The 19,941-nt window shown below is 40.1% G+C and overlaps 1 protein-coding gene across 1 annotated transcript in view; it reads left to right on the top strand.

The window, feature by feature from the left end:
• The window catches only part of LOC135702055 (sodium-coupled monocarboxylate transporter 2), a 171,028-nt gene that overhangs the window by 34,101 nt on the left and 116,986 nt on the right, over positions 1 to 19,941 (top strand). The window contains exon 6 of the mRNA XM_065223045.1: positions 17,338 to 17,453. Within this exon, the coding sequence (XP_065079117.1) occupies positions 17,338 to 17,453 (116 nt within the window). The remainder of the gene's footprint in view (positions 1 to 17,337; positions 17,454 to 19,941) is intronic.

Genomic DNA, 19,941 nt, shown 5'->3' with positions numbered 1-19,941 from the left:
AGGAACGCATGAAATAATTGCAATACCGCTATAGGTTTGTCTGACCGTTGGCCAAATTTAAATATTGGGACTAAAACTGATTGCTTCCATATGTTTGGAAAATCACCTGTCTTGAGAGATTAATTTTGGATGCAGACGTATCCCATCCTAATTGGTGGGATTTATAAAATTTCTAAAAATAGCTTAATATAGGCTGATATTCGGCATGGCAAATTTGCATGCTTATTGGATACTTGGAGTCTACCCAAGTAACAATTTTGATTTTATGAGGGTTCTGTAGACCATGATTTGAACTTGTAGAATGCTATGAAACTTCTATAAAGCTTGCAATGTTACTTGGGTATAGTGGATCACATCGATCCCCATCACTGATCGTAAAACTCAAATTACAATAGATAATCGATAATTGATATTCAATACCTGCAGAGGACCCAACAGAATTTTCGAAGATGCATAATTTCAGGTCACGTTGTAGCCCGTCGCCGTCACCCATGGCGATAGGGCTTCAGTGAATTATTTTGACTATCATCGGTGATTATTGATAAATACGAGGTAAAACAAACACTGACGGAAAGTAAACTAGGAAAATTCGAGTACCGAGTTCTACATTTTGAAAAGATTATTGCAAAGAATAGGCATTGAACAGATTATGATCCACCGAAAATCACTCTGAAATAGACTGGTGCTGAAATATGTTGCGCTCGGCTCCAGATAGCTTGAGGATAGAACTGAACTCATTCGGCGGCAAAAAATGGCTACATACTCTCATGCTCAAACGTCCGGAACTAGTGCGAGCACATAACGTCGTACCACGCAAAGCCGTTCCTTTAGTATAGCGTGACAGTATCATCATCGGCGAAATCGGTTCCCTCGCACGGCGGTGTCAGAGCGAAAAATAATAAGAGCCCACATGAGACAGATTAGATCGCGAATCAAAGCTTCTATCGGTATCGGCACAGTCGGTACGCCCAATCGTAGTCGTTGGGGAAAATTTGTATGTTGAACATGGTCCTGGTTTGAGTTGCATACCTACATCATGGAAGATCTGGGCTCAGTTGGAACAAGCACGGCGCTTAGTAGCGCGTGTCGATGTCGTCGTCGAGTTGAGTTCAAGTGCTTGCCTTCCGTTGCGGTGTGTGGATTGTGGAAATTGGCCTGTCTGCTGACACCAAGAGGATGCGAATCTAATTGCGAGTGTGTTATTTGAATATTTCCAATTACGAATTTTCGTATCCCCCTCAAGCACGCGACAACATCTATTCTAGGTATGGGTGTTGTTCGGGTTATTGAAACGTAAGAGCTCCGGTGAACGCGCGGGTATAGACATCTTTTGTTAAGCTTGTCATTACGAAAGCAGATTAGGTATGCGAAATAGGAAAGTGATTAAATTTACCAAAACTGAGCATTTCTCACCCCTTTCGAAAGGATTGGTAAAATATTGAGGTTTTGGAGAAAAGCCGCTGAGGAGGCTTGTCTGTCGGGGAGTCTATTCAATTTCAGAAAATGGTAATCACCCACTTTGTTCGTCCTCTATGTGTACATCGGAGAAGGTCTTGATGAACTGGCTGTCGGTTTTTGTTAAGTCATCAGCAGTAACATAAAATGGCACTTTGCGCTCCATCGTCCTGTGAATTGCTCTATAAATTTTCACTGAAAACATTTTTCAGGGAGCAGCCATTATGTTTTTCTCCCAGTCTCGGTTGTCAACTTGTACAACACTCACATACTACCGAGAATCAGAAACAAGCTCCCTCTGGCTCTGCCTTATCAATTTGATGTCATCTTTATTACGACTTACAAACAAGTTCTTATTTTTATCGTCCCATCAAAGGAGGAAATTTTTTTGCTGCGCTTCTGCTTTCGCAAAAATTTACACAGCACGTGGCCGATGGTTTCCCTTTCGGTTGTTAAGTGCCAATTTGCACTTCGGTCGGTCCTTTTCGAATTCGTACCGACAAACGATGGAAAAATTACACAAAACAAGTTAAACGGACAGACTTTCACAAAGAGAAACAGCGACAATGTGGTGGCAGCCATAATAAAAGTACCAGCATGGATTCGGTTCCAATTTGGATCTCATTTACAAGCAGTTTCCAGAGTTGGCAATATGATTATCTCGGAGCTGAAATGGGAATCGATTGTCTGGGAGGATTGAATAAATACGGTTGGTGCTGGAAATATGATGCCATCTCATGTGGTGAGACGATTCATCTGGCGTCTTTGAACACTTTCAATCTTAAGTTGAATCAAATGAGGTGGATTCAAGAATCGATTGAACGTCTATTCGCAACTTGTTACTGGAACTGCAGTTTAATCGATCGTTCCAGAACTAAGCGGAAAAGCTTACCAACGAGTTGTAGTGTACCTAAGTGTACCTTTCTACACATTTGGCCCATAAGTGTTGTAGAAATTTGTAAAAAAAAAAAACATTCACAAGCACCTCTCGGGAGTCGATAAGCATTCGCACTACCGGATTATGAAGGATATTTCATGTGTTGGTTAATAACATAACAATTTAATAGCCGGGTAATAAAGAAAAGAGTGGTAATGTTCTCCATATTAAATCTCAACTATACACACTTAGAAATGGAAGCATTTGGGAACGTAATATTAAAACGATCTCATGCTCCATTAACGTTGGAAATATGCTTCTTTACTACGTAGCAACTCAGATTTACTGTCCTGCCCGTTTTTTTTTAATCAGAGTACCGGAGCGACGGCAATCGTCTAGAATAAGCTTCTTTTAGAATCTTCTTAAGAAGCTTCTTTTATAAGCTTTTGACGTAGGACTACGTCTGTGATTTCTGCATGCGGGTACACTTTGTGAAAACCGAAAATGGAACATGTAACAAAATTATGAAAGATTTTGAACGTTAATAACTCAGCTGCCCCTGGACCAATTTCAATAATTTTATCACCAATCGATCAGAAATATTCCTACGCATCTAATTTAGAATTTATCATTTTTTTTAAATATCACAATTGAAAAATGTACGAATGTACAACTGTTGCTATGATAGCTAAAATTATCACCGATTGCCTTCGAAAAGCGATTTCCCTAACACAGATTTCAAAGTTGAATTCCATGCGGTCTCATCAAACGGTGTTTATTCAATCACCGCGTGGTGAGTGGTGGTGTTCTCCGGTACACAACGAAAGGCTCCCCGCAAGCAGCTAGCGATCAAGGCTGACCTCAACCGCTGATCGGATTCAGTTCCAATTATCGTGTGTGGTGATGTCCGTTCCTCGGTATCAGGAGTAGCAGCAGCAGTGCTTTCGGGACGTGGCGTTGAACATTGTTCTCAAGTACACAACGAAATGCTGCCTGCAAGCAGCAAGCTGCAGCCCACATGAGCATCCATAGAAGGAGGAAGATGTCGCACCGCTATTGATCGGAATCAGTAGCTCTTCGTGAGTTTCTGTGGGCCATCTATGTCAATGTTTATGCCATCTATGTGCGCATCATACTAAAGAGTATAAACAGAGAGAACCCCGCTCAAATTCCTATTCCTACACAAATTACAAGCTCCTGCTGCAGTTAACAAATAAGATTTATTATATATTATAAGACCACGTAGTACTACGTCGATATTGCGTACAACCCCATAGGACTGTCCCTTGTAGTTTTTTCTTTAAAATATATGGCTTTTCTCAGACAACCAGAAGTCGTATAAAAATTAATTTATTAATTTATTTTGACAAGCAAAGTAGACTACATACAATGGTTACAATGTTTTACTTACATACTTTGCATTATTTCTATTATGTTTTAGTTGAGTTTAAATTTCTTCTTTGGACATAGTGATGCTAATGACTTCACAATGTAGATTATACTGTCGCATCATTCGATTGAAGGGTCCATTTTTTGCGTAATTTGTTCTGTGTGATTTTTCTGAGAATTATTTTCGTGTTCTTAGATGCCGACAGGGTGTGTCTAAGTTTAATTGTGAAAGTATTTCTGATGATTTTATGTGATGTGAAATAATGTCATTGATGAAGAAAAGCATTGCAAATTCGCGGCGTTCTTTGAGTGTTTGTAAGTTGATGAGCAAGCAGCGTGCTTCGTATGATGGAAGAAGAAATGCGGTCCAATTCAATTTCCGAAGGGCATATAAAAGGAACTGTTTTTGGACGGATTCTATGCGTTCTTCGTGTATGGAGATGTATGGATTCCATACTAGGTGGCAGTATTCCAGAATAGCTCTTACGTAGGGGAAATGCAGGTAATGTTCGGCCTAAGTGTCCCTAATTTGGGCCCATACATAAATTTAGCAATCAACTAAATTTTCAATAGCAACCAAAAATATCCATTAGTAACGTCCCAATAACGCGTTCATCTAGATAAAATTGATAAATAGCAGATTTTTAGCGATGGGCCCAATATTAGATCCATAGGCCAACATTAGAGACATTTCCCCTATGTAATATATAATAATTTGATAGTGTATGGGTCTTGAAAATTATAACTGAACCTCTTAATGAAGCCCAACATACTATTTGCTTTCAGTACACTGATAAATTAAACTATTCCCATTTTGCTTGAAATTTAATCAATTTGACATTAAACTCAGTTTAATCATATCGAATGATTGAAAATTATTCCTCTCTTTCTAAAAAATAAGCGTCTGATATTAATCCCAGTTTAATCATGGTTGATAAGATTGTAGATTATCTTTTTTTGAATAAATTTTAATCATTTTTGATTCTATTTAAAAAAATTTTGATTGAATTTTAATCTTTTTTGATTATATATCAGTATTGAAAAAGAATAAAATTTAATACTCGGAAGATTATTTCGATTTTAATCATGCATGATTACTGCCGAAGTAATCATGGCTCGGACTCAATAAAGTGAAGCGGGAATCTGCCTACTTTTGAAGCTTTTTTGATTTAATTTATCTTTGAGTGTACAGACAGTACAGACAGTATCGTAAAAAACTACAGTTTAAGTCAACATCGCATATAAGTACGTAGGGTTTTTAATCTAATTTCCGTTCTACTAAGCACAACCCGCGCTTTAGCTCTCTTTTCTGAACGAGTTTAAACAAAAAATGGAATATTTCTGTCAAAGATGACTTACAAATTTATTCACCTTTCCATACGTACCGTTGGATTTGATAAAGAGTCACACGTTGTTGAGATATTGTCTAAAACCTAACACTGCTTCTTGATTCCAAAGGCCCAAACGCAATGTGGGCGGAAACGGAACGGAAACGGAAACGGAAAGTTTGACAGTTGCCTCAAATGACATCAAGATGTCTAACCGAAGTCGATTTAATTCTAACTAGTTTTCAATCCGACAAGTAGGCTTACTCAGATCGGGCTTTTCTACTGCCGGTGCCGTTCCGCTTCCGCTGTCATTGCGCTTGGGCCTTAAATTCGTTCTACGAGTTTCAATTCCGTCCTAACGCATTGAAACGCCATTAGATTTTCTTTGTCCTATAAACGTAGAAAAAGGGGATTCGCTAGGTGCGCTTCTTTTGTTTTGAGAACAATGAGCGTAAATATTCATACAATGCGCTCTAACAGGATTTATGTTGTAGCTAATGAACTAACGCATCGGAACAAACCTATTATTGATTTGTGCACGGTGAAATCATTGATATTATTGATCTTTTCTGATCGATAGAACGGAAATGGGCGATTACGACGAAGTAGCGCTTTACCCTATATGATGTGAAAGCAACTCGTTTAAAAAGAAATAAAAATTTTACGTATATGGCCTCCACATTTATAGGTACAAAAAGCCTTTTTTTGCATTCTATACGATTTGATTGTTTGTGAATCACAAAAAAAAACAACTTTGAATATACGTGCATTCTGGATGTCTGGATATGGCTAACATTTTCTATAATGAAGGACGAAGATCGTTCCTATATTTCTCATCATCGAAATTGTTTACAAGCTGTTAAAAAATGTTTACGTCAATTTCAACCAATAATTTAAAAACAAATATGAAAAACCTAAATACAGTAAAGACCGGTCAACTCGTTGTCCACTCCTGTTTTGAAAATCTTTTCCAATGATCTACGAAACCTACGCGCTTTTCAGTAGTCTTATTCAGGCTTGCTGAGCATGAGCATGAGTATGAGCATGATTGACCGCCCACGGTTGCTACTGGTCTTATTCAGGCTTGCTGAAACTCCTCAAACTCACTGGAGGGTTTTAAACACTCTTGTCCTGCGAGTCTAGCCAGCCCTCACCTCGAGTGAGTGGTGGCAGGAATATGGTAAACAAAAACTCCTCGAGAGAGAGGGAGAGTAAACTTCAGCGAAAGGATGATTTGACGTGAGGTGCGCTTTTCGAGACTCCGGATGACTTTTTGTTCGACGGAAGAAGCTCAGAGTTCACCCAGAGTGATAGTAAGAGCGTGTGATGGAAAACATGAACATGAATGGCAGCAAACCTCACCTCTTCGCTCACAAGCTCTGAAGCTCAGTGGAATGATTTGGCAGCAGGCATTCTATTCCTCAGAAGAATGCTACGCTCGGCTCATTTCAAACTCACGAGCCGAGGCTCCATCAAGCCTGGTCTTATTATACCAAAGTAGTCCATAAACATCCATCTTGAAGATGAATGAGAAAAAATTTGAATTAAAATTTTGTAAAATTTTTGAAAAATAAAAGTCTGATGGGGCTGACAAAATTGGGTCATTACTGTATCTTAAAATGTCCTAGTCTGATTTGTGAAAATTGTTTTTTTTTTATATAAAGAGGTCATAACATATGAAACTTTTGGAATCTTAAAAAAAAATCCCAGTTTTGTTTTCCGTCGATCTTGTTTTCCGCGCTGAGCACCAATGCTACCGACGCCACGGAGACAGCTCCCACATCTGATACCTACTTATCGACCCATCAACTCATGAACCGGGGATCAACAATGTTACTACCCTTAGAGAGATGTTATGCCTCAGAAAATCCCGGTGGCGTCGATTGGGATTGAACCCAGGCCTTTTGGGATGAGAGATAATCACGCTTACCACTACACCACCGGCGTCGCTTAGTTGTGTTGATTGTTAAGAACAAATCATTGCACGAATTCACCATAAATATTTATGCTAAAAATCTCACACGGAATTCTTTGTTCCTATTTCCCTAAAACAAATATATTATTTTATATGTATGTATATAATATTTCAACAGTATCATTTCTGCCCTCCATCCCCCATCAGCATTTACTGTGTGACAAATGGTCTCATCACCAACGAACACCCCCACCGCAATTTATGATGATGACCGTAATTCCGCCATGCCGTTCAAAAAATATAATCGAAACACGTTTTGTTCAGATGACTTAAGTTTGATGGAGCCAACACATTTTTCCCAGCGAGTGCGTGTGTGCTCGTTCCTGTTTTTCGTTTGATAAGCTTGTTTGTGTGAAATTATTGCAAAATCAAAAGTTCTGCACGCAAAAAAAAACCCTGGTGGAAATGTAATATCCGTGCACTGTGACCATAGCAGTCAACTCTTTAATGCTGATATCTGGCTGAATGACGCTGGCGCAGCCGTCGTCCTCGGAAAGGCAATAAGCATTTGTCGGATTTGCAGGAAATTCAAATGTTGCGGAAATCAGTCATCTGTACAGTAAGCTGTTCCGTTCGTATTTTTTCTCCCGTTGTTGCTGTGAACGCAATCGTTGACTTTGATTGCGCAAATTTTCCGCTCGATGTAGAATACAAATTCCCAACACCTCCTACTCGAACTCCTACGAAAACCCGCTGCTCGTTACGTGACACCAACGGTGATTTCCTGTACATATTGGAATGGGAGCATTCATAGGAAGCCAGATGCGCGGTTGGGCAGAGTTGGAATTTTGGAAAGCGTTACAATTGTAACCTCGGAATGTGCACCATTCTACGCAACGGTATGGTAGCATCCTCCTTAGTGCGCTTCTGTACGGCTATCATCGTCACGGAAAGGCATTTGACGGTGAAATTGTGATGTAAGGTGATCAGTCACCCCGTCGTTGCGAGTGGGAGCCCGCGAATCGAATGCTGGTTGGCAAAACGAGAAAGTTTTCCGCAGCTTTTTTTTCTTTTCTCGGTTTGTCAGCCATCCGGTTGGGGTATTGAGTGGAGCGAAAATATTACCAAAGAATTTACATATGACTGATTGTCGTAATCGGATATCGTATATCAAAGTCGCTGCTAACAGCTAGGCTTGGATGCTCTACTACTTTTGCAAACTGATTCGTCTTGTAAGGGAAATCCCGTTTTGGATGTCACTCCTGTAGGTTTGCGTTTTGTTTATGATACTAGAAAAATGTACATAGGGGAAATGGCTCTAATGTTGGCCTATGGATCTAAGATTGGGCCCATCGCTAAAAATCTGCTATTTATCAATTTTATCTAGATAATGGATATTTTTCGTCGCTATTGAAAATTTTGTTGATTGCTGAATTTATGTATGGGCCCAAATTAGGGGCATTTAGGCTGACATTACATCCATTTCCCCTAGTTGCGATTTTTCGAAATGTGATTGTTTATTCGTGGCTGTTGACTTTTTCCGTGGCTGTGAAGAAGTAATTCGTTAGATTTTCCCAGTAAAATTTCGTAATTCAATGCGCATGATGGATATTTTTGCCTGGATAAAGCTTTTATGCGGACCAATTTATTGCAATTGAAAAATTTAATCACAATCTTCAGGCGTTTTGTGGGCGATACGTTTGTGTACCCTGATGAAAATGATTTGAATCAACAATCCTAACAGAACTCAAGAGCTCAAACTTGTATAAAACGATAAATATCGCCAAAACATGGCCAAACTAGGTGCGTTTCCCCTAAATAGTCTGCGTTTGTTTGGGATCAACTTCGTGTTAAGTATTAAATGTTAGTACATATGAGCCTATTAATTTATTAATTTTTGTGTGATCCAATAATCAATACAATTTAAAAAGTAAATAAACGTGGTTTGGAAAAGCATTTGTCAGCACAGGATTTGCAAGTATTTGTTTGTGTATCGAACATGTGGTTGAAAAAAAAAAGTAAAACGAACTATTCCACAGCCGCAAACAGTTTTTGAGCAAATCAACGCACACTCTTTTGCTTGTGGATTTGAAGAAAAACTTCAAGTTCCCTCATCCATTAATGTATGAGTTAGGTAGAGGAGTGTACGCTTGACTTAGTACTATCGCATTTGAAGTTCTATTCAATTTTCACATTGCCGTAGTCTAGTGGAACAATCAACCTATCCTCTTCATAACTTTATCTAGTTAATAAATTATCTATCACTAAAGCTTTATGTTAGGTTTTAGTATAGCATTCCATACTTGCGTTCAGTAATCTTTTAGAAACTGAGCGCAGCCATGTTGTTTCTGTTGAGGTGAAGTGTGTCGATCAAGAGGTATTCAACTCTGCATATCTCAATCTGTGACAAGCATTTTATCTGTGCCAAGCGTTGAGCCGAACGTGCCGAAGTGCCGATATCAAGGTGTCAGTCTCAGTATACCATGAGTTTGGTAACCCTGCAGTTATGAATTTTGAGATTGTTTGCTTACAACTTCAAGCTGTCATGGATGGTTAATTGAAAAACGGAAAACAGAAATGTGAACATTAATTTCAATATTAATGGTATAGAGTGTCCTGTTGAAAGTAAAACGAGCAACGTGTGGTGAGTTCATTCACTTCGCTTGGATCAATGATGCCAAACGAATGTGTCATGAAGGAACTGACAAACACGTTCACAGTAGTAATCATATTTTGATTACAGCATGGATTGCGAGTTCAAGTACCACCACATCTTCACAAACATCGATTCTGACCTTTGAGTTCATCTCGGAAAAGCAGAATTAGAAATGATATCATTAGGCTTATATCTAGATTTTTGAGCTATCAGTACGGCCTACAGAACTAATCTCTACCAGGCTAGCTTAGGCCGACCCAATCCAAGATATGGAAGACAGGCAATCAAGTCAGGGAGGACACCCATTTTACTATTAATATGCTAGATAAAAAAAAAACAACATGTTAGAAATATAACAAGATGTGTGGCATGCATGTGTTAAATAGTATAGATAAAAATAAACACGAGCCTTATTTTATTTCGATGTAGGGTGATACAATCTTTATCTTACATAATAAGTGGGGAGAAGGGAGGTGTTAGATTCTGTGACATGAAATGAATTAGATGTAGGAAAAACTTGTCAAGCCGGTAGGACAGTGGTTATTTTTTTCCTGAATTTGCTCCCTGATTTCAAAAGATGATATTATTGCTATTAGCGGCGCTGGTGGTGTATTTGCATCAAAAGATATAAAGATAGGTATGGTCTGGCATGCTCAGTGACTCGGCGACTGTGTTAGGGAAACCACTTTTCCATCACCCATCACTGAAACGCCTTGTTTTCTGATGTCAAAATTACGCATTTTCGGGCACAAAATGTACGAAACTTTTGATGTATTCAATAGATAATAAAAAAGCCAAAATTGATGGGAAGAATGTCTTGCTAAAAAAATTACAATCGTGAGATATATGCGATAAATCATATAAATTTGAGATTTTTTTTGGTTTTTCTAGCGTCCTGGAGAAAACCTTACAAAGTGTTTCTGTTTATTTGACATGGTCATGTGGTATTTGGTCATTGTGAAAATTTTTATATAGGTGAAACGGGTGTTATGTCGGCCTAAATGCCCCTAATTTCGGCCAATACATAAATTCAGCAATCGACTAAATTTTCAATAGCGACCGAAAATATCTATTAGTACCATCCCAATGACGCGATCATCTAGATAAAATTGATAAATATCAGATTTAAATATCAGAGCCATTTCCCCTACCACTTCAATACTTGACGCGTTTGACCACAAACGTTTGGTTGCTGGGTACATTATCAGCCTTGGGGGTGATGTGGCTGACAGCAATGCGAGCGAACGTTCAAAGAAAATTAACTCTCAAACAACAATAATTTATGGTGGTCCCGAAAATAACCGGATGGTTGAGTAATGCTGAGCTATCAGGGTATTCAACACGGATGCAGCTGACGAGCTGTATGTTGTTTGGAACGAGGGTGACCCGCTCGGCATAGATGACCCACAGTGGCTCACGACGAGCAACTCATTCCGATCATCGGTTGAGGGCAGCTTTGATAGGTAGCTGCTTGCGGGGAGCCTTTCGTTGTGTACTGGAGAACGCCACCACTCACCACACACTGAATGAACAGCGTTCAGTGAGACCGGATGGAATGCAATTTTGAAATCTGTGTTAGCGAAAGCGCTTTTTGCAGGCAAACGGTGACCATTTTATTTATCATAGCAACTGTTGCACATTCGTTAAATTTCAATAGTGACATTTTGAAAAATTATAAATCCTTAATTTTAACAGAGTCGTAGAAAAATTTCCTATCGATTTGCGTATTCTGAATTAAAATCCATCATCTCTGGATCAAAATCAGACCACTTTCATGCCACGACCGACTGGATACTGAAATTGCCCTGCCAATGTTGCCTTAAAAATATATGGTATGTTATAATTAAACGTATGGGAACTGACATCCGATTGATGATCTTGACAAATGTCCAAGAAATTCTATTTATCAAATTTATGGTGGTCCTGAAAAGGACCTTTTTGTCGTGATGGTTGAGTAATGCTGAGCTATTATGGTCTTCAACACGGATGAGACTGGCGACCAGTATGTTGTTTGGAACGAGGGTGTGGCGCTTGGCATAGATGGCCCACAGCAACTCACGAAGATTAGTCCTCCTTCTTCGGTAAATGGACGCTCATATGGGCTGCAGTTCGCTGCTTGCGGGCAGCCTTTTGTTGTGTACAATGTTCAACGCAATGCGCCGAAAGCACTGCTGCTGCTACTGCTGCTGACGACCAACCGGACACCATCACAGACGGTGATAGAATAGGCACCGTTCAGTGAGACAGGATCGAATTCGATTTTGAAATCTGTGTTAGGGAATGCGCTGTTTGCAGGCAATCGGTGATAATTTTGATCACTTTTGCAACAGTTGGACATTTGTGTAATTTTCAGTAGTGACCTGTTGAAAATTAATAATCCAATAATAGATTTGTAGCAAAATTTCTAATCGATTGGCTTGTTTAGAATTAAAATCCATCCAATATTGACAGAGTTATATGTGGTCAAAACCTGACCACTTTTCGTCATGCGGTCAATTTTGGTTTTTTGAAATTACACCCCCAATATGTTGCCGAAAGACGTAACCCTACGTCAAAAAAACTTCTTCGTTGCTTTTATCTGCTTCAGAATGCTTAACTAGCTTATCATTCGCTAAACAAACAGCCTTCCTTCGTTTGGCCGGCTGAACCTGATGTTCCTTTTTTGGCTTGGAAGATTGAGACAATCCAGGATGGGAAGAATTGCAGTGTCGTGTGAAACAAAATATATACCAACTGCCAGTGCGGTCTATGATCAACGATATTTTCGTCGGTTTTGCCGCACATTCCTGAGCATCTGAATTTTCTGACCCTGAAGCTTTCCATGGAAATTATAATACAATGATCCAGGAATGGTTCTGAAAAAGGATTGTGATATGCTCACTAATTAACTGTTTTGTTAGAGTTCTACTTACTGGGAAGTAAAATGCATCAAGACTTGTCCTTTGTATGTCCTTTTAATCCACCTCCATAGAACGTATGAGAACACTGGCGGAAACTCAATTTTAAAAATTAATTTAATTGCACCAGTATTGACGGATATTGTCATTTGGAGTAAACAAACCTTAGCAACGGGTAAATCGATTAGAAAAACTGCAGCACTCATCAGTGTTGCCATTTCATATAATATTTTTCGAGTCTTACGTATCAGCGTGTGCCTTAACGTGCCGAACAGTGAGTCATACTGTGGTTCGGCACAGTGTGCAGAGTTGATTCCTCCTTGGTGTCGATGCATTTCACACCATACTTATTGCACATGGAAGGTTCATAGTAGGCCATGCTGATAAATTGACGTATTTGTATTTTGCAGAGTGATTTCCTCGCGAAACAAAAAATCATTTTTAATATCTAATAATTGTAAACAATCACTTCAATCGACGATTTGTCTTAACTGCTAACTCACCCATGCAAAAAAAAAAACACCATCATCATGTAGGGAAATCTTTCCCCTACTACATAGCTGGTGTTGTTAGTTTCTGTGAGTGAGCTATCAGTTGCCAAAGATCGTCGATTGAAGTGATTGTTTACAAAATAAGATACGTCGATTTGAATAGTTACGCTTGAAATGTGAATCGAATTGCAGACATAGACAAAGTGCATTGTGTGTAGTGACTAAATTTAATGCTACTTCCTGCCGTTGCTTTGGCAATTGGCATTGGTGCATATTGAACTTCGGAAGGACAGCAGTTTGTTCCACCTGACGCCGACGCTCAGGAAATTAGGTTTTTGCCTTTCATTTCTGTAGCTCTTATAACTTGAAACCAATAAATTAGCTAAAATTAATTAAATACGTGTCAATTTAGTATTGCACTAGCCGTTAAAATCGAAAAATTTAATACAAATATGTATTTGCATCGATTTTGAATTGCCAGTCATTCAATTTTTTTTTAAATTTGTAAGAAACTGTGGACTGTTTGAAAGTTCGTTTGTGTCAATTTGTTAAAACAGCAACGAGTGATGTATAGAATTATTATAAATTTTGTTTCGATATGGTGGCAGAGAGTGACTAGTAGTACAACTACATGTGGATCGCGTTCTCTACTGTTGAGAGATTCCGATAGTTAAAAGATCTGTTTCTCAGATTATAGAAGGTGCAGTAAGTTCAGCAAGATGAACGTCAGTCTTCTGCGGTATGGACGGACACCTAAATTCATCCAAAACTGTACATTATATCCATTTCATGCAGCTTATTTTACAAAAAGTGACTATTTATATTTTTCAAGAGACTCCAGTTTGATAGCACTTTCCAGTACAACATTCCGGTGCGGATGCAAACTAGTTCCCATTTGCACTCCCGTTCTGATTCTTTTATAATTAAACAGTAAACCGTGAATATTTACATCCCAAAGTGAAACATCATCGCTACTTCTCGCCGTACCTGACGTTACAATTCACTTCCGGAGAAATCGCATCGCAGGCTTACAACCAACACGGCATTCCATAACGTTTCACCGGAATCAAACCCCTAAAAGGTCGGAACACAAAAAAAGGCCAACACGTCTAACTGACTGGGTGGCTCCCTTGAACATTTAGGCTGTTTCAGTAACTGGGAAAAACGAGCTCCGGTCGGTCGGTGCTGCCTTTTCGGTGGTTATAATTAGGCAAATTATGCATTCATTAACACCATCCAAACGGCACAACATCTTCCTTTACTTCGCCGCTTGTTCATCTTCGCTGTTGAAGGGAAGGTCTTCGGGGAGGGCCTCCGCTCAAATACTGCGGCAGAACCGCTCATCTGGGAAAGTTCAACAATTATATTACCCTCAGATGAGAGAGGAAGTGCACACTGGTACAGAGGTGGTGCAGAGCAGGTGTTTTGTTTAAATGGGTGGTTCTGAAATGGAGACGAACGGTCCTTTATTGGCATAAGTAAGATGAGGTGTTTTCGGTGTGTGGCAGGAAGGGGGACAAAATAAATACGACTAATGGAAATTTATTATTTAGATTTCTCCTCTTTCCACAGAGTTGCAAGTAAATCTTTAATCCAGTATTCTTCGGAGAAGAAAGCGTGGCGGTAGATGCCCTGTTGTACAGAATATTTAGCTGTTTACGGTGGAAATTATTGCTGATGTTTAGAAATTGGCCTTTTCTTCTGTCTGTTACCTGTCTTGCGTGAGTGAGACTAAGTAGGAAGGGGAATGAAAATAGGAAAAGTTAGATTGCAAAAGTGAATGAATGAGGTATAATTTAACCTGTGCGTGCGTGTGTTTTGAGTGCGGATACGCTTATTAAGATTAATTGCTTGGCATTACGGACTGAACCGAAGGTAGTCAGTCGGAGATAGCTGGATCGGTTGGCAACAGTGACAAAGGTGGGAAGGAGATATTTTTCTTCCAAAAGGCAGCCGTGGTGTGACAGTCCATCGCTTTCGTGTGGATAAGCTAAGCAGGCTGATGTCTCCCCGGCGGAAGAGGGTCTAACGGTTGAATGAATTGGGGTAATCCCCAAGAGCACGTGTCTCATTTCTTTCCAACCATGCGTTGGCTTCCATGTGTGCATCTGGCGATGGTTTCGGTTTCAATTTGTGGGTGCAGAAAGGTTAGACGTGATTGGTGCGGCCGACTCTCCGGCGGCGACGGTGTGAAAAATGAGCCGAAATGTCCCGGTTGATGTTCACGCCATCAGTCAATGGGAAAAGCGGTTCAACACATGGTATCCATGTAGGGTTAAAGTGTTAAATCAATCCTGCGGTTTTATCAATCTGGCTAGAAAATTGAAGTTTTGCTACGTTGAATTGATTGCTAGGTGGTCTGGAATGGCTATCGGGGGATTATAGTCTGATGGTTTTTAGAGCTTGAAGTGAATAATGCCGGAGTCAAATGATAGCAGAAATAAAATTTTCTCTTTTGATTCCAAAGGGGCTCAAGATAATTTTTCTTTAAAATTAATTCCGTGTTTTGTCAAATTTTGCCAGATTTCCTGATTATTTCGATCAGTACTTTATCAGATGCAAAAATGATGTTTATTCAAATAAGTCTTAACTGCATTGGAAAATAGTTACAATACTTTTTAATTATAATACTTCATCGATTGTAAGATGCATGCTAGCAAATGCTCTCAACATCATTAAGGAAACATTGTCTTCGAATAATTTAAATTGTGACTCTCTGAAAACAAAATTGACAAGTTTTATTTGTAGAACACGTGATTTACATCCTATTCTTGTAACTTACTAGTACAAAATATCATCTTAACATCTAATGATTACGTAATTCCAAAAATCATTTTTTATAGCTAAATAACCCAAGCAACACAAGTAATGTATCTGTTTATATGTATCCTTTGTATGGCTGGTTTTGTTTTAAAGAAGTTTACCTATCATAATTCTATGAAACTCACCCCAAAGGGCCTGGGTTTAATCCCAGTCGTAACGCCGGTATTTTCTGAGGCTTAAAATCTCTGATCACGCCTAGTAAGTAAATCCCATGAGTTGATAGGTCGATAGGTAGGGTCCAAGTGTGGGAGCTGCCTCCCTGGCGTCGGTAGCATTGGTACTCAGTACGGAAAACAATATCGACAGAAAACAAATCAATTAAAAAAACTCTATGAATATTTGTTACTTGGAGAGTATTTCCAACCATGTTTAAATCTCGTTTCCGGTCAAGTTTCGATTGACTAAACATGTGTTAAAGAGACTAGTTTTGGCAAATTTCGCCGAGCCACGTGAATAGAGAGTTTTTCAAAAACCACGGGGTATCACATTTGACATACTTAACTGCCTCAACATAAAGGTTCATCTACCCAGAACTTCAATATCTTTCTGAACACATGACATCCCATGATGCAGGGCTTGACATCATCCGTCTGCGGATGAACGTGACTTTAGCAAGAAAATGAAATGAAACTGAAAACACGCACGCAAAAAATATGCAGCTTACTCCTGGCCTTAGGGGAGGCAAAGAATTATGCGAGAAACGACAATGAAACATGATTTAAAAAGTTTTATTGTAAAACGCTTCCACCAACCAACCAGCAGTCTACGACCGTACACGCACCTCCTCTATAAAAAAGGCACAATGTGTCATTGTATGTATCATGAAATAGCTTTATGAGGGGCGGGGATGAGTGGAAAAGTTAATTTAGAACGAAGAAAAATTACGGGCCGTCATCAACCGTTAGAAAGCGGGCCCTCATCGCTCGACGTGTTGTGATAAGCTCAATTCACCCTGCCCCTGCTTCCGCTTAGCAAGGGCTCCTACCCACCTCGCATCGGTCGGTGGTCTGTGGGATGATGAGGGAAAAGTCAAACGGCGTATCTTAAGTGCCTGGGTATGAAATTTGAGAACGCGAATTTGAATGAAGAAAATCATCAATCATGGTTTGGGATGATGTGGATGAGCTGATCCCATGAGCGTCGAGAAAAATGGGTTCTTCTACTTCTTCTAGGATTTTTACGCTTCTGTAGCGAGTGTTTTGCTGGCTCTCTACTTAGTGCTCTAGATTCACTTCCACAGTTATCAATCGAGAGCTTTCTATGCCAACCAATGCATGAATTTGTAGCCCAGGGAAGTCGAGAAAATTTCCAACCACAAAGATTTCCTCAAACGAACCGGGAATCGAACTCGCCGCCCCCTCCTTGCTAATATCGTGCCTGTACTGATTAGGCTATCTAATATAAATGGATTCTGCATGGAATTTGTCCACATCTTTTAAAATTGAGCATTGATCTATTTAATTTTACCATTAATTACTAACCCCTATCTTTCCTATCCCCTTCCAGGCGTGCGTTCTTGCTCTATCCTTACTGCTGGTGGTAGGCTTCGGGTCGTACTACACTGGAGGTCCAGCGGAAGTATTCAGTCGTGCCCAGGACAACTCACGCATTGAATTATTCAAGTAGGTTTCAGATTTAATTAAATCTTCTTTTTTCACGCACAATCATTCCCACCTGCCTCCCTCGTTTCGTTCAAGTGCTGATAAATCTATCCTTTTTATCCAGTTCCGGAACTCTTCGCAGCTTTCCGGTCCCCAGGGCAGTAGGTTAACATTTTTTCCAGTTTCATACTTTTCACCTGACAGTCTCCAAGGGCTGATTCATGCTTCGGATTTTCTTGCCAGCAGGAGGACACTCGAGTAGGAATTCAAAAAAAAATGCGTTGAAAACACGCCTATTTGGAACCGGTCCGGGTTAATGTTTTATTCAAGCGACTGTAGGTTTGGCTGGTGTATTCTGTTGTTTCCACCGTGTCTCGCAAAGGCAGAAGGTTTCCTTTTATTTCGCCGGTATTTTTTATTTGCGAATTTTTATATTTCTGTGACGTCGGTCGGAACCACGCGCATGAAACGGAAGAGCCAGCCTCTGGTCCTGTTTGATTCTGCTGCTGCTGCGGGAATGGAGGTTCCTGTTCACACAAGTTCATAAATATTAATTATTCACATTATCATCATCTGTGTGCCAGCGCCGGTGGAGTTCGGGACAGATGCCGCACTGCTTTCGGTTGTTATTTCGCTCCTTTTGTAGGGGTGAGCCTCGATATGTCTACAGCATTCGATATCCGGTTGGTGAGATCTACGGAGACGGTGTCAGGGTTGAAACTACGAATTTTCTTCTGAAGAAGTGAAAACAAAAAGTTGTAAACTGTATCTAATGTTATCTGTAGCTTAATTTGCTTCGGAGTTATTAACGAAATGTTGATATCCTTGGGAAACAGAAAATGCTCCCATGCACCGAGGGGTGGATCTATTGGCACTCAAATGTGGAGTATCTCTACCGAATCGGAAGCTGTCACATTTTGATTTTATAAATTTTCTCGGTCACTTGTGGTGTAGGCGGTCACAGTAGTCGACGTATTTTCTGTGTTAATCCGTTGCCTTTCTTTCTGACTCTCGCAACACAAGCTTTCAAAATACCGTATGCGTGATAATGTTTGCACCATCGTACAAATAAGGTTCCCATTTCACCTGTGCATACAATGCCTTGGTTTTCTTTGCATGCACGTAACCTATAGCTCATACCGTAGTAGGCGGTGCATAAAAGAAAATGATTTACTTAGTTTGACAGTTGCACCATGACGAAGTGGCAGCGTATTCGTGATTTATCCCACGCGCAAATGTCGCAAAAAGACATTTCAATCGCCACGGGAGTGGCCGTCAAAAGGGTTTTAGATCGAGATTCGGGTGAATCCAGTGCGTTCAATTAGGAAAATGGCAAAGGAACACGGGATCAGTGACTTTACGGGACGGAAGATCGTAAAGGAAGATTGCGGGGTGAAGTCGAGGGCACGAAAAAAAAAACTCACATGATTACCAACCGCATTCGGGAGCTACGAGTCGAACGATGCAAGAAAATCTTGAACTTCCTTAAGCGAAAAAATCCGGTAATCCTGTTCACCGACGAGAGCATGTTTACCGTCGATCCGGTATCAAATTCCAGAACCGACCGGTATATTAGTTCTCTTCCGGTAAACGACGTGACCGACGAGCACAAGAACGTGTATCTGACCAAGCATCCTGCTAGCGTTGAGGTGTTTGGATTTTTTGGCTTCCGATGGCATAAAAATGGACCCGGTGTTCATTCCAGAAGGCAACAAGGTCAACACGGAGGTCTACATCGGGATTTTAAGTTAGTATGTCCTTCTGTGGATCAAAGAACAGTACGGTCCGAAGCCAAATGTTGTATTTCAACAAGATGGGACTCCGTGCCATACCTCGAACCGCACTCAGAAGTGTTTGCAGGAACATTAGTTGCACGTTCTGGGTGAAGGATATGTGGCCGCCATCCAGCCCCGATATTAATCCGCTGGATTACTCAATATGGCGCATCATGAAGGCCAAGGACTGTTCTAAACGCCACCCGAGTACAGCAAGCCTCAGACAAACATTGACCCGTACCTGGAGAGAATTGGATCCAGACTACATTATTAGAACCTGCCGTGCATTCCGGAAGCGTGTGGAGGCCGCAATTGCAGCAAGTGGAAACTCGATCGATGATTAACATTGTTTTAGACTCTGAGAAACATCCCCCCTTTGAATAAATTAAAAAAAACTCGAAGCGAAATTTTTGAGAATTCTTTTAATGTTGACATTGCTCAATGGTGCAAACATTATCACGCATACGGTACAGTACAAACTAAAATGTCATATTGCTCTCATACGACCGTGCCACCGAAGAATTAGTACGAAATAACGCTGTTGATATGATAGTTATTTGATAGTTTTTCTTACCGCTCGTGCTGTGCGAGAGAAGTGATGGTAAAGCACGCCAACGGTGCGAATGTTACTACATAAAAGCACTCACCGTTTACATCTTTTGAGCAGACTAGAGTTTCCATTTCCCGGACTTTCGAGAATCGAAAAACAGCTAATAGCACTTCCCGAGAATTCT

This window comes from Ochlerotatus camptorhynchus, unplaced genomic scaffold, assembly GCF_037179485.1.
Source record: "Ochlerotatus camptorhynchus isolate MF236.1 unplaced genomic scaffold, CSIRO-AGI_Acam_v1.1 ptg000183l, whole genome shotgun sequence".
In the NCBI taxonomy this organism is placed as follows: Eukaryota; Metazoa; Arthropoda; class Insecta; order Diptera; family Culicidae; genus Ochlerotatus; species Ochlerotatus camptorhynchus.
The sequence above is the reverse complement of the archived record's forward strand: the minus strand, read 5'-3'. Positions and strand labels throughout refer to the sequence as shown.